This window comes from Hypomesus transpacificus, chromosome 17, assembly GCF_021917145.1.
Source record: "Hypomesus transpacificus isolate Combined female chromosome 17, fHypTra1, whole genome shotgun sequence".
Lineage (NCBI taxonomy): Eukaryota > Metazoa > Chordata > Actinopteri > Osmeriformes > Osmeridae > Hypomesus > Hypomesus transpacificus.
Window position 1 is genome coordinate 7,003,370 of NC_061076.1, and position 13,942 is coordinate 7,017,311.

Below are 13,942 nucleotides of genomic sequence, written 5' to 3' on the forward strand. Positions count from 1 at the left end.
TGCACTGTGAACCAAAGATTGATCCAGAGAGAAGAGAAGCTTAACGTTCCAGAAACTTACTAGGATCCATCATTACAACATCCCTCATCCGAGTAAGCTTGGGATATGAGCGGAATACTCTCCTTTAATAAGGGGAATACCACCACATCAGGTAAATACATTTAGTAAGGTAGACACTAAAAGTGTATCTACTTCACGTCAGCTTTTAAATAGATAAGGGTTGTTGTTGTTGTTGTTAGCCTATGCTAGCTAGTTAGCACTTATGTTAGACATGCTAGCTAGCTACTGTAGCCTGGATAAACTCAGTGAAGCCGCAAAACACTGGCTGGGCTTTTATTCAGGTAGCTAGCAAACAATTAAGCTACATGGCTGTTAACATAACTGTTGATAGTGTGTCACGCATGTCCCTAACCGGGGGGTAAGGCAGCCTGCTGACACCAGCAGGAAACATTGTTGGGTCAAGCTCAGGTTTGTGTGTGGAGTGTGGCAGAAAGTGTTTAACGTCAGATTGTCAACTGGACGCCATCTTGGTAACGCGACATAGCATAAAAACGATTAGGTGGCTAGCTGAATCCTTTCCATTGAGACCAATGGGATTTATGATGCCTAGTAACCGTAATTATGATGCCATATATTCAACCTGTTTTGAATAAGAAAAAACCTATAACATATGTTGGAGAACGCGTCGTGGACCCACATTTTCAGAATCCAATTAAGCTTGTCAAAATAATTTGGCTTTGAAACTATTATGGATGCAGTGTACTGTACAGTACTACATGTAGTCATTTTGAACACTTGGCTTGCTATTTTATGTACCTTGATACGCCTGCATTTTGACAATTTAAATAAACAATTATTGACTTCAATTATCTTGAAATTCTGACGTCCTGATAATAGTTAATTGAGCAAGTATATCAAACTTTGCAACCACAAGACAACGTTTTACTAGGATTGTTAATTCCACTACACAGCTTCACCAGTGGTGAAGACGACACTGGAATGCCCTTATTAAATATGTGGAAATTATTATCTATTGTTTGGAAATGTAGTTGATTACAATTCATATTTATTTTAAGGGTGTCTTCCTTAACTTGGGTTACAATAGCATTTATTGGAGATAGTTCTGTTCAATGCTGTTAGGGACCTTGTGAAATGCTAGAAAATAAAAGATTGCTGGTGAAAAAGGGTGGTATCCGTTCTAATAAAATCTGATGTACTGTAGTCCTATAGCATCCCATAATGCAATCAACTAAAAAAAAAAGAGACATTTAGATTTCTCTAAAGGCAGCTGACAATCCATCCTTGATTAGCTTAGTTTTCTTAAATTTGAGGATTGTCTACTGTACAATACTATAGTTTTATTGCCATTGGGATCATGGGTTTTTGCTGAGAACACTTGCCAGTTTAACCAGTTCCACATGGAATTTGACCATTCAACGTTAATCGTGAGTTGGGCAGGGATGGAAACTTCTTGGCTTGAATCATACCAACATTCATGTTCATGACTAGCTTTGACTTACGATCTTAGTGTTACTATTTCAATTTAGAATATGTGAAGGAAAAAAAATATATGAAGATGGAAAAATCAACAATTATATTGACTTCACTCATTTTAAATATCAATAGTCAAATTGCTGTGTAGTTTAAAAGTCTTGAGCTGATCAGATGGATTGAAAGTTAGAAAAAGAAAGAAATGATGGTGAGAAAGGGCTGTAAATGACGTGCTAGTAGAAGAGGTGAAAGCACTAAGCTAAATTGTATGGAATGTTAAGTAGCCTATGGGAGTAAATGGATTCCCAGATTTAAGAGTGAAAGAGGTTGATGCATGTAAGATGATGTGAAGTGGGAGATATGAGAGACATGACTAAATGTATAGTTGTGACAGCTTGATGGCAACATTGCTTAAGTGGATGGTAAAAGATGGGGATGAATTGGAAAGACAAGACAAAAACAGTGAAAGTTCAATCTCCAGATAAAGTCATAAGGGAATGATTCACGTGCTTGGCACCAATTTTCGACTGCCAGGCTAAAGTAGCTCTTACTAAATGGCCAACATTACCGTTTTGCCCAGTTTGAAAGGAAAGCGTGGAAGTTTAATGTTTTTGTCTTCCTTCAAGAGACAAGGATTTTTATTGACTTGATTATGTAGCATTCTCCCTGAAGTGGCCTTCCTTTTATTAAGCAGAGTAACAGGACAGGTCAACCCGTCCTCCAAAACGTGTTCGGCATATTGATTGAACAAGCCACAGTGTTCTTCACTTGTGAATAACTTAAATTAGCCACGGCTATTACGTAAAGTTACCTATATTTGAAACAAGGGTTTAGTGGATAATCTGTGTAAATTTAGCTCTTCAGGTTTTAGCTAGCAGCAAGTAGGATTGAAGGGGTTGTGCTATGAAGTTGGGAGGGATAGCCTGGCATCTTCTTGTTACAGTGAGTTGAACCAGGCGAGCAGTCAGACGAGCAGTTTCAGAGTTTAACTTTGCAGCTGTACAATCAATATTAAACATTAACCCTCAGGTGAAGTCGATTCACTGTTGAGTGGTTGGGGCAGTTTAGCTTTAAAATAAAGGCTGGACACGGATATTTATTTATAATGCTACACATCACTGGTTATTTTTTGCTGCCATTATTGATCAGAATTCTAATTTAAAGAAGGAAAGAAACTGAAGCATGATTACAGCGTAGTCTACATGCATCCTAACTTCAACACCAATGTGTCATTGTGTGGTATTCAACTGTCATGCTGGTGTGTGCTTTTCTCCCAGAGTAGCAGAGCGCACCTAAGGCCAGTTGTGAGTGGAGCTCCTTCCCCAGGCTCCCCCCCCCTGAATTCCGGCCAGAATGTCAAGTGACCCCCCTCCCCCCTACTCTGGGGGCCCCAGTGCCCCTCTCGTGGAGGAGAAGAATGGACAACCTGTCGGACAGCCTGCAGCCTCGGGTACATCTACAGATTAACTGCATGTTTGTTCTGTGGACTTTAGTTTTTAGTTTGTTGTTGTTAGCTGTCTATTACATTAGGCTACGTTTACCTAATTAAAGTATCAGTAATTTTTGGATGTTGTTTTACAAGATATGTGCAGTCAAAAAAATCCTCCCCCTCTTTCTGCCTTTGGGCTAATGCAAGGAAAGTCTAAAAGGAAATGTCACCAAGGCAACCTTTTAAAGCAGTTTATATATGTGTAAACAAGACCCTTTCCTCCTCTCCTCCCATGAATAAAATACTGTTTAACCGCATAGGTACTTGCCTAATTATATCGATGATTAATAAAACATCCTTGTAATTTACAATGATTAAATGAATATTGTAAACGGTTCAAATGTGGGTGATGTCTCACATATGCTGCATTGATGCTTCTTTCTGTACTTTTGTAGGTTTCTCTCAGTGAAAAATGGTTACCTGTATACTCATGCCTGAGTGTAGCATAGTCCATAAGGAAAAGTGATGTGAGGGTGGTCTTAACTTGTGTGTTTTTATGCTTGGTGTCTTTCAGCCGAAGCTCCTTTAACTGTGGGCCCTCCCCAGGGACAGCCACTACCACCAGACTATGGTCCTCCACCCTATGAGGCCAGTCTACAGCCAGGCTTCCTGCCCCCACACGTCCCAGGTGATGGGCCCATGCCAATGCCCATGTTGTCACCACACGGTATGTATACTGAAGTGGAAATGCCAAAACAATGCTACTGCTATGGTAGATTGGCTCTTTAAAAGTGGCCTGATTCTGTTTGACCAATCAGTGGTCTGCTGTGTTTTTTTACGTCACCTTTTGGTGTTTGAAACCTCGGTTTGAGGTGAAACCAATAGTACTAGGAACCCGGTTTGCCTGTTCAAGTTGAACTGGGTACAATGCACTAGAAAAGTGATATAAAGTGACACAATTCTTTCTTAGCTGGAATTTGATAAATGTTTATATTACTGAACATTTAATTGTTTTCATCACCTACATTCAAAATTGAAGTTAGAATAGGTCACTTTAAACGTAACATGTCAGTTAGTTTAGGAAACAATTGAAGTAGATTAACCAAGCTAGAAGCTGTTTTCTCTTTGGAAGACTGTGGAAGATTCTACATGATGAATCTGCTGGCTAAGTACCATAGATGGTGCCAGCTGGCAGCAACCTGCACACACTAAAAAGATGCGTTGGTGTATCCCAGCCTTAATGGAGGAACTTAGTTGTGCAAACAGGGACAAATCCTGTATTGTAAATGCTGTAAAAGGAAAGTTTTAATATTTGTGCTATTAAGGTTACTCAGCATGTGAACGTATTACACCTACAGAGTTAAACAATTATAAACAGTATTCTCTGTGTACAGTTTTACATAATTTGACACAATTAATGACATTCTGTGACTACTGTGTGCATAGTTTTGTAACATTCAAATGTCATCTCTGTCTACAGGTGGCTTCCCTGCTCCTCCTGGTCACTTTATCCATCCACCACCAGGTCATTTTGGCCCTGGGCCGGTTCAGTTTGGCCCTGGGCCTGGTCAGTTTGGCCCTGGGCCGGTTCAGTTTGGCCCTGGGCCGGTTCAGTTTGGCCCTGGGCCTGGTCAGTTTGGCCCTGGGTTTGGCCCTGGGCCTGGCCACTTTTATGAAGGACATGCCACCACCGTCCTGTCACCTCAGGCTGCAGGCGCCAGAGTCACCGTCCTGCATGGGGAGATTTTCCAGTCCTTGCCGGTGCAGACTGTGTGTTCACACTGCCATCAGGCTATTGTCACCCGCATCTCTTACGACGTCGGCTTGATGAATACACTCTTCTGCCTCTTCTGCTTCTGTGTGGGGTAAGAAGGATACTGCCAAGATACACACACACACACACACACACACACACACACACACACACACACACACACACTGGTGTCTCTAGGAATACAGTGCCCTCCAAAAGTATTGGAACAGTGAGGCCAATTCCTTTATTTTTGCTGTAGACTGAAAACATTTGGGCTTGACATCAAACAATGAATGTGAAACCAGAGATCAACGTTTCAGCTTTTATTTCCAGGTATTTACATCAGGATCTGATGCACAAATTAGAAAATATCACCTTTTTGTTCGAACCCACCCATTTGTCACGTGAGCAAAAGTATTGGAACATATGACTGACAGGTGTGTTTTGTTGCCCAGGTGTGTCCTATTACATACATTATTCAATCAATAAATACCACTGAATGTCTACACTCAGGTTCAGATTGGGTAAGATAGGTTTTGTCTATGCAGACTGTATTCAGAGGTGAAAACAACATGAAAACCGGAGCGCTGTCTTTGGGTGAAAAACAAGCAATTGTGAGTCTTAGAGAAGATGGAAAATCAATCAGAGCCATTGCAGAAACATTGGCCATAGCCAGTACAACCATTTGGAATGTCCTGAAGAAGAAGAAAACTACTGGTGTACTAAGTAACAGACGTCGAACAGGTAGACCAAGGAAAACATCAGCAGTTGATGACAGAAACATTGTGAGAGCTGTAAAGAAAGACCCTAAAACAACTGTTAGTGAGATCAGCAACAACCTCCAGATGGCAGGAGTGAAGGTATCACTATCTACTGTTCGCAGAAGACTTCATGAACAAAAGTACAAGGGCTACACCAGAAGATGCAAACCACTCATTAGCAAGAAGAATAGGAAGGCCAGGCTGGAATTTGCCAAAAAGTACAGAGATGAACCTCAAAAATTCTGGGACAAAGTTTTATGGACTGATGAGACAAAGATTAACTTTTACCAAAGTGATGGAAAGGCTAAAGTTTGGAGAAAGAAAGGAACTGCTCATGATCCCAAACACACAAGCTCATCTGTGAAACACGGTGGAGGTAATGTCATGGCTTGGGCTTGCATGGCTTCTTCTAGGACGGGCTCATTAATCTTCATTGAGGATGTAACACATGATGGCAGCAGCAAAATGAACTCGGAAGTCTACAGAAACATTTTGTCTGCCAATTTAAGGAAAGATGCAACCAAACTGATTGGCAGAGCCTTCATCATGCAGCAAGATAACGACCCAAAACACACTGCCAAAACAACAAAGGAGTTCTTCAGGGGCAAGAAATGGAAGGTATTAGACTGGCCAAGTCAATCTCCAGACTTAAACCCTATAGAGCATGCATTTTACCTGCTTAAGAGGAGACTGAAGGGAGGAACCCCACAAAACAAACAACAACTGAAAGAGGCTGCAGTGAAAGCCTGGGAAAGCATCAAAAAGGAAGAATGCAAAAGTTTGGTGACGTCAATGGGTCACAGACTTGCTGCAGTTATTGAAAGCAAAGGATTTGCAACTAAATATTAAGTCTTATTCACTTAAATATGTTTTAAGTATATCTGTTCCAATACTTTTGCTCACATGACAAATGGGTGGATTCAAACAAAATGTGATATTTTCTTAGTTGTGCATCAGATCCTGATGTAAATACCTGGAAATAAAAGCTGAAACGTTGATCTCTGGTCTCACGTTCATTATTTGATGTCAAGCCCAAATGTTTTCAGTCTACAGCAAAAATAAAGGAATTCGCCTCACTGTTCCAATACTTTTGGAGGGCACTGTAAGACATGAAGAAAAAAGTAGTAAAGGAGTTGTTTTGATATGGTTATTCACGTTTCTCCCATTTCCTCCCACTCAACTACAGGTGTGATCTGGGATGCTGCTTGATTCCCTGTCTGATTGATGACCTCAAGGATGTGACGCACACCTGCCCCAACTGCAAAGGCCACATCTACACATACAAGCGTATATGCTAACCCCCGACAGACATACTATAAAAACATGGATATGCACACTTAGAAGCTCACAGCTCAGACAGCCTTTTTTTGCTCAGTATTTTGTGCTTCATTTAGCTGTCCTCTTAACAGTCTCATTTTATGAATTACCCTTTATTGATTACCCTGCACTTGTTCCTAACTTTCAGATTAACGTCCTTTGCTATGTACATGCATCCAGTTACAATGTAGAGACCTCAAACACGGTTTATTAGTGGTTAAAGGAGAAACATACAGAGAGAACTGACAGACGTGGTAAATATTGCACACTTATGAATTCCAAATGAAGGACCAGGGGACAAAATGGTACGTGTTGCATGTTTTATGCGTGCTATTGGAAAAAGGTGTGGGATTTTAGTCCTTTAAAATGGGAGAAGGCAATTGTGCAAAGCTGTGAAAATTGTTGTTTACTAAAAATCAGCTGTGAATCTTGCTGAGGCAAATTTGTTAAGACAGCACTTGCAGGGTCAGTACTTAAGTTTTTAGTGTAATTATTTTATCTTATTTTAACACTATCCATATATGTATATATATATATATATATATATATATTATATATAACATCATGTTAATATTGAAGAATCTAAAGGTTTCGTTTATGTCAAATTATTTTCAGAGAATTATTTATGTGGCAATTCACTTTGTCCTGTGTCCTGGATAATGTGTTCTAAAAGTCACTATAGTCAGTAACTTCATGACATTGGTCCTAACAAACTGTTGATGGCAGATTTTACATTTACTTTAGGCTGCTTGTTTTCCCGCTTGAGAATGGTCAGAATAGAAATAGATCTATCTTTTATTATGTTTTCGGTGCTTTAGATTGTCATTGTATAGTGAATTTGCCAGAACTGTTAGTAATGCCCTTTATTAGTATTAATGTACGTAGTTTTGATAATGAAGTGATTGTTTGTGTGTAACATGTTATTGCAAATGCCCAGTTCCCATGTGAAATTTCATACGTCCATAAAACAACAGTTGCCATTATATTGCTTCCCTATTGTTTTTTTCCCAACTGCTTTGCGTTTGTAATTGGTTAATTAATGCTGGATTAATTTTTTTGTGGAAATATGAATGAGAGTGAGTGATTCTTTTTTTAAATATTTTGGTCTATAGATAGGGATTATATAAGGATAATACAACCAACACCAAGGATTACGGTTTGCAACAATTATTTTCAGATATCTGAGCAGTGCAAAGGCTAACTGTCAGAGTGCTCTGCTAGAGAGGTTCATTAGAGTAATGAGATACTCTGCATGACAACACAGTAATTGTGTGCTGTATGTCCAACTTGCTGAGTGCAATGTATGTCAAGCTGTGATTCCCACCTCAATCCAGAACATATTATCCTTTCACTGGAAGACATTACATTTAGAATTATTAGCACTGTCCTTTTAAAAAATATTATTGTTTGGCTTCCTGGTTATTGTTACTGTTCAGACTCGCTACTCAGTAGGTTGATTGTCCTGGGAAAACAGTACAGAGAGAATAGGATGTTAAGTCCTCTAATTATGCACTATTTTATATTCAAACGAAATAATGTCTTTTTTTAATGTGTACCACGTCATACTATCTGTCCAAGCTTGATGTTGGACTTACCAACTGTTCTTGGTGAGTTCCATGTCTAAGATTGCTTGCATTTAACTTATGCATGTTTGCTACTTATCTAATTGTATTATCTGAGATGCTGTAATTTCAACAGATTTAATTGACAATCTTCTGATGTATGATCTGACATCTTGAAAGCTTAATGATGCTTAAATGAATGATTTCCAACTGCATTCAAAATGAAATGTATTCCAAATGATAAATTTCATTAATACAGAAAATGTGAAATACAATTGCATGTATATGCATTTAGCCAGTTAACTGGTTGTTTTCTGAAAACATGAGATGCATCCAATGTGACAGTACACACAATTCAAACTGGCTTGACATGCAAGATGTATAATAAACCAAGAATGAAAGGTTTGCATAGAAGGTTGATCGCCTGTCTTGCTATTTGAAAATACTACATGCAGCATTGTGACTAGTGATGTTACTACTTTAATAATAAAATAATAGTACATTAAGTTGATCTTTTATTTCAAACAATGAGTATGATAATTGATTAATCAAACCAATATTACTATATAAAATTAACAATTTTTTAAAGTAAATGGGTTAAATAATATGTATTGTCTGCTTAGAGCACTTTCCAGAAACAAAATGCATCACCAACACAGAAACCTTTTCACAACATAGTCCAAATGTTTGTGAATTTGGCAAAACAAAACCAGTTATGTTTGTATAATGTGGATGATTCTGTAGACTAGCCATAGGTACATGTTGTTTCACTGTGTTGTCAGTGTCCTCAAAATACATTGCCAGAATATCAAAATGTTTAATCTCTCCATCGATGTCCACACTGGATATTGCAGCATTTATAAAAGGTTGTCATTGGTTCATCAGCTGATCTGGTCTGGATTTGCATGAAGTAGGCTCGGGGGTGTTCACACTTCGGACATTTTTCTATGTAACACAAATACAAAATAGGGGACTAGATTACACAAATATAGAATCAAAACAGCAAGAAAACTACAACTTTATATCAAAACCAAATACTATTGAATAGAAAATGCTAAGGATAAGTAAAAAAAAAAAAAAAAAGAATTCCAGCAGACATCAACGATATAGCAAGCAACTTGTTTACCTGGTGTGGAGTCAACGTTTTCCCAGGCTTTAGCACCACCAAGCACATCGTCAACCTCTTTTAGTTTGGGATATTTTCTGTTGTTTACCTGTGGATGAGAAGGAGACATCAATGTATAATGTATATTGCTGCGACAATGTTAACTAGCTTTGTAGTTAGCTTAGGTACTTGTCCAATTTGGTTTTAAGCAACCTAGGTTGATTTACCTTCCTGGTGATGTTATGAACATAGGGACATGTATTACAGGCGAATCGGTAACACTTCTGACCTTCTTCGACAATCAACACATTTCCACATGTCGGACAAAACAGCAGCATGTTAATGTATTGGGCATCAACCACGTACGGAAGTTTCAGTAGTTACGGCTATGAAAGAACAAGCAAAACGATTGGCTGTAGTGTAGACACGACGCCAGCCAACTTCCTGTGTGGCCTCGACACCAGTCTGAAAAGGAGTTCGTTCCTATACTTCGTTCTTGCACCGCAGTCCCGATATTTATAGCATATTTTTCATCTGATATACATTTTTATACTTATATGGGATATCTGCTGGTCATTATGTATGCTATTTTTATTTATCCATTGGACCTCATCACGGAACAGTGATTGTGAAGTTTATTTTCTCCCCGGTACTAAAATGCCGACGTACACAATGCTTTGTAGTAGAGCAATGCTGTAGTCGAACAGAAAGAAATCCATAGGACAACTTTTTTTCATGATATATCACACCATTATCAGGTAATTATGGGAGATAACATCCCGTGCTCCCAGCTAGATGAGAGACCGTCTGTTGAAAATGAAGATTCTGAACAGGTAGATGAAAAGATCAGTCAAATAGTAGAGGATACACCGTCAGAAGAGGAGGATGAAGAGGCACTGCCACACTCGGAAATACTGGACATCTTTGAAGAGGGGCTGGCACGGCTTGTGCAGGACCCTCTGCTTTGTGACCTGCCAATTCAGGTTGATTGCGCTAATTATTGGGCAAAGATTATTTTTATATTTCTTATTTGATAGTAGCTTATGTCCTACTATGTCTCCACTCTGCTTGGGTACAGTTATGTTGCAGTAATCACCAGTATCAATGTTTACCAATAGCATTTTTTTATAGGTAACACTAGAAGAGATCAATTCCCAAATAGCTTTGGAGTATGGTCAGGCCATGACTGTCCGAATATTAAAAGCTGATGGTGAAGTGATGCGTGAGTTAACATCTTCTTTTAATCAGTATTGTAGCCTGGGAACCAGACCAAAATGTGAGATCTTGGTTTATTTTCCCTGGCAGATGGGACTGAATTGGAGGTTAGCCTATTATTTGGAACTTAAATGTAGTTGGGGAAAAAAACATCTTGCAGCAAAATCATATTTATGGAAATAAAATCCACGTTCAAGCTTTGTTCCATTTGAACCATGGCCACCCTCCCTTTCAAACAGAGTTCTCATTCAAAAGTGCAAGGCCAATCACAACTGTTTATCTGATTGGGGGCAGGTTTAATATGATTACTAATACGATAACTATACAGAGGAGTGACATTGAGGCATTTTTGTAAACTACGAAAATGAGGTTTTGTATCACATTTCATACAATTGTGTCCAGAGGCATTTTGGTCTTTGCCCCTTTATAACGCCCTGAAAATAATTAACTCAGAGGTTCCAAACTAATACGCATTTGTAAATTGGTCTGAAGTTTTTTCAGTCTCTTACACTTTTTGATGTAGACTTGTTGTAACCAATATGTATAAAAAGTACCTGATGTAATCTTTTTTCAGCCATAGTTGTGGTGCAAAATGCAACAGTACTGGATTTGAAGAAGGCCATCTGCAGATTCATGGAGCTCAAACAGCAGAGGGAGGGAGGAGTGAAATACATTAGCTGGTATTTCTTACACACACCAGTTACATACAAGCCAATCACTGGAAATTTCCAACAATAAAAACAAGAAAGTTGTCAAAAAATAACATTTCAATTGTATTGTTTTGTGTAGGAGGTATGTTTGGAGAACATTTCATTTAATGTTCCAAGGGGAGAAGCTTGAGGATGACAAAACAAAACTAAAAGAGTAAGAATTTATAGAACATGAATTTCAATGTGTATGAGGACCATCACCACCACCACTACCACTATTAATATCTTCAATGGATAAAATGTTTTATTGACATTATTGTCATGTTGGAATGTATTTTCTAATATACTCAAAACATGTTTTTTACTTGTTTAGCTATGGAATCAGGAACAGAGATGAAGTGACATTCATGAAGAGGCTGAGGAAGAAATGACATTGACGGACAGTCATTTTCTGCTATTTTCAACCAAATTTTCTTGATCAAATTAGTAATCTGTAATTGATATATGTCAAATATTGCTAAACCAATAGCATCTTTTTGAAAATAGAATGTTTTATCATAGTTAACTTGTCAAGCTTGGTAATTGTATGTCAGTTTTCTGATTTGCAATGCAAATCATCTGTTTTCAAAGGCCTTTTGGCTGTTACATAATATGCAAACTATACCTACAGTAGAATTTATGCTAGTTGTGGCACCCTCCATTTGTCTCTTTTATTAAAAAGTTATTACTTTTAATTACACTTAATAGTGTAAACACACTTTTGTGTGTTTTATTTCAGACCTTTACCGTGTCAGCTTGTCTTTGCCCTATTGGAGTTCTTGAAAATCAAAGATTACATTTTAAGGCCAGGTGGAAATGTCACCGAATGTAATATATATTTTTTGATATTTGTCTTTTTAGTACTATTTTCTGTGTTTGTGTTTCCTTTGTAAAAATCTGTACAGTTGCCCTTAAATTTGAATACATTTGAGTTACATCATACTGTCTATGAATCGTATCTTTTTTTGTAATCCCACAAGCTTGGTTTGAATAAATTATAATTTCCCTGTGGCAGTTTTACTTCCTTTTGTATCTTCCTTCTACAGCACAACAACATTAGAAGGGGGAGCAGCCAGAATACGACCAACAAGTCACCATTTTTACGGTTATCTTGCAGCCTGGTTGCGTTATAAGGGTGAGCTGAATTTCCTAATAAATATTTGAGTTGCCTTTAACATGTGCCTGACGTGACAGTCTACACAGCATCCTGTTATAGTAAAAATTCTGCACTTAAGTGGTTTACTTGGTGCTACTCCTGGTTCTCTTCAGCCAGCACAATGGCAGACCGGTCTGAGCAACAGGAGCTGGACAAGATATCAATGAAGTTAAACAGCCTGTCATTCAAGAAGAATCAGCTTAATGACCGCCGTAACATGCTTATTGTGCTGCAGGATTACAAGAGCCATGTGAACTATACCAATGCAGGTATAAAGGCAGCATGCTTTCATTGTTCTGTTTATGGAAGTTGTGATGGGGGATGAAAACATATCATCATAAGTTTAATATAAATGTCCTTTCTGTAGATTTTTCAGTGTTCTGACCCTTGTTTGGCTTAATAGCTTATAGAAAGTGTATCATTTTGTATTGATTATTTGTTAAGTGGGTATGTAATGAAGTTTCTAGTGACCCAGTATAGTAGTTTTTTCTAACGAAAGTCCTGTTTTTGTTGGCTAGGAAACAGCTCAGCGCAGCAGCATGAGATTGATTGCATCGATGCGGAGCTGAGGGAGGTGGCTGAAAAGATGAAAGAGATGCAGAACTTGTATGATGAGCTTAGCCAAAAACGAAAGAAAGGTGGATCTACATTTCTTAAAAGTATTGTACTGTCACCAGAGCATAATTTCCATCTTTATTCTAACAATGATTTTTCCCTTTCTTTTGAAGGCGTTATTCATCAGAGTGGCTTGTCTGTTTTACCTCATAGCCCTGATCCCTACATTATTCTAATTGAAGCCCCACCCATGACACCAGGTTAGTCAGATGGAGTGTGCATGACTTGACATGAAATGTTATCTCAGTTAAAATGTATTTGAATGTTACCTTAAACACAGAGGAAGCAGACATTTAAATGTTTCGAATAATATTTTTATATTTTCTATAGCTCCCATTGTGATCCTGGACGTGACAAAACTCCCCCCGTGGCCGAGCCAAACACAATGCCCAGAGTGTCGACAATTCATCACCACAGAAACTGTCACTTCAATTGGAAGTGTGAGCTGCTTGGTGTGCATGATGTTGGCTATGATAGGGTATGTTTCCCTCCTGTTCTACCATGTCTTTGTAGTTCTTCAGAGGACAGGAAATGTCCAGGAAATACAGCCATCTATGAAGATGTTATGGAATATTTGTCTCGCTAATATTTGATATGTATTTGTTTTTTGTTCACAGCTGCTTAGCTGGCTGCTGCTTGCTTCCTTTCTGCACTAATTACTTTAAGGACGTCACCCACAAATGCCCTAAGTGTCGAACCTGCATCCACAAAATCACAAAGCTTTGATGGATAGGTTATGTGCTGGAACTCAGAAAGATAAGTCTTTTTCAGGCTCTACCAGAACACAGAACCCATTCTTGAATGTAACAGTCCATATACCCATACAGTGCCATTGTATTATACTGTTTG

General features: G+C 38.4%; 3 protein-coding genes across 5 annotated transcripts; 2 read left to right on the forward strand and 1 right to left on the reverse strand.

Moving 5' to 3' along the window:
- On the forward strand, nucleotides 1–7,373 carry cdip1 (cell death-inducing p53 target 1). 2 transcript variants are annotated; one of them, XM_047039171.1, is made up of 5 exons: nucleotides 1–151; nucleotides 2,769–2,941; nucleotides 3,495–3,647; nucleotides 4,401–4,785; nucleotides 6,621–7,373. In XM_047039171.1, the coding sequence occupies exons 2-5, from the start codon at nucleotides 2,845–2,847 to the stop codon at nucleotides 6,730–6,732; spliced, it is 747 nt and encodes a 248-aa protein (XP_046895127.1). In that variant the 5' UTR covers nucleotides 1–151; nucleotides 2,769–2,844; the 3' UTR covers nucleotides 6,733–7,373. The 2 variants fall into 2 exon arrangements, with proteins under 2 accessions (XP_046895127.1, XP_046895128.1); XM_047039172.1 differs by having other exon boundaries at nucleotides 2,774–2,941.
- Nucleotides 7,374–8,815: 1,442 nt separating this feature from the next.
- polr3k (polymerase (RNA) III (DNA directed) polypeptide K) lies at nucleotides 8,816–9,825 on the reverse strand. The gene is made up of 3 exons (XM_047039176.1): nucleotides 9,646–9,825; nucleotides 9,440–9,527; nucleotides 8,816–9,258 (listed from the first exon to the last, which is right to left on the reverse strand). Exons 1-3 carry the CDS (start codon nucleotides 9,754–9,756, stop codon nucleotides 9,131–9,133), a joined length of 327 nt encoding a protein of 108 aa, XP_046895132.1. The 5' UTR covers nucleotides 9,757–9,825; the 3' UTR covers nucleotides 8,816–9,130.
- A 58-nt stretch (nucleotides 9,826–9,883) lies between these two features.
- On the forward strand, nucleotides 9,884–13,938 carry snrnp25 (small nuclear ribonucleoprotein 25). Of its 2 annotated transcripts, XM_047039173.1 has the most exons (10): nucleotides 9,884–10,401; nucleotides 11,208–11,313; nucleotides 11,423–11,497; nucleotides 11,657–12,150; nucleotides 12,369–12,457; nucleotides 12,592–12,747; nucleotides 12,997–13,116; nucleotides 13,207–13,293; nucleotides 13,424–13,571; nucleotides 13,711–13,938. In XM_047039173.1, the coding sequence occupies exons 6-10, from the start codon at nucleotides 12,600–12,602 to the stop codon at nucleotides 13,817–13,819; spliced, it is 612 nt and encodes a 203-aa protein (XP_046895129.1). In that variant the 5' UTR covers nucleotides 9,884–10,401; nucleotides 11,208–11,313; nucleotides 11,423–11,497; nucleotides 11,657–12,150; nucleotides 12,369–12,457; nucleotides 12,592–12,599; the 3' UTR covers nucleotides 13,820–13,938. The 2 variants fall into 2 exon arrangements, with proteins under 2 accessions (XP_046895129.1, XP_046895130.1); XM_047039174.1 differs by lacking the exons at nucleotides 12,369–12,457; nucleotides 12,592–12,747; nucleotides 12,997–13,116; ... (1 more) ...; nucleotides 13,424–13,571; nucleotides 13,711–13,938 and adding an exon at nucleotides 10,550–10,640 and having other exon boundaries at nucleotides 9,908–10,401; nucleotides 11,657–12,331.
- Nucleotides 13,939–13,942: the final 4 nt, after the last annotated feature.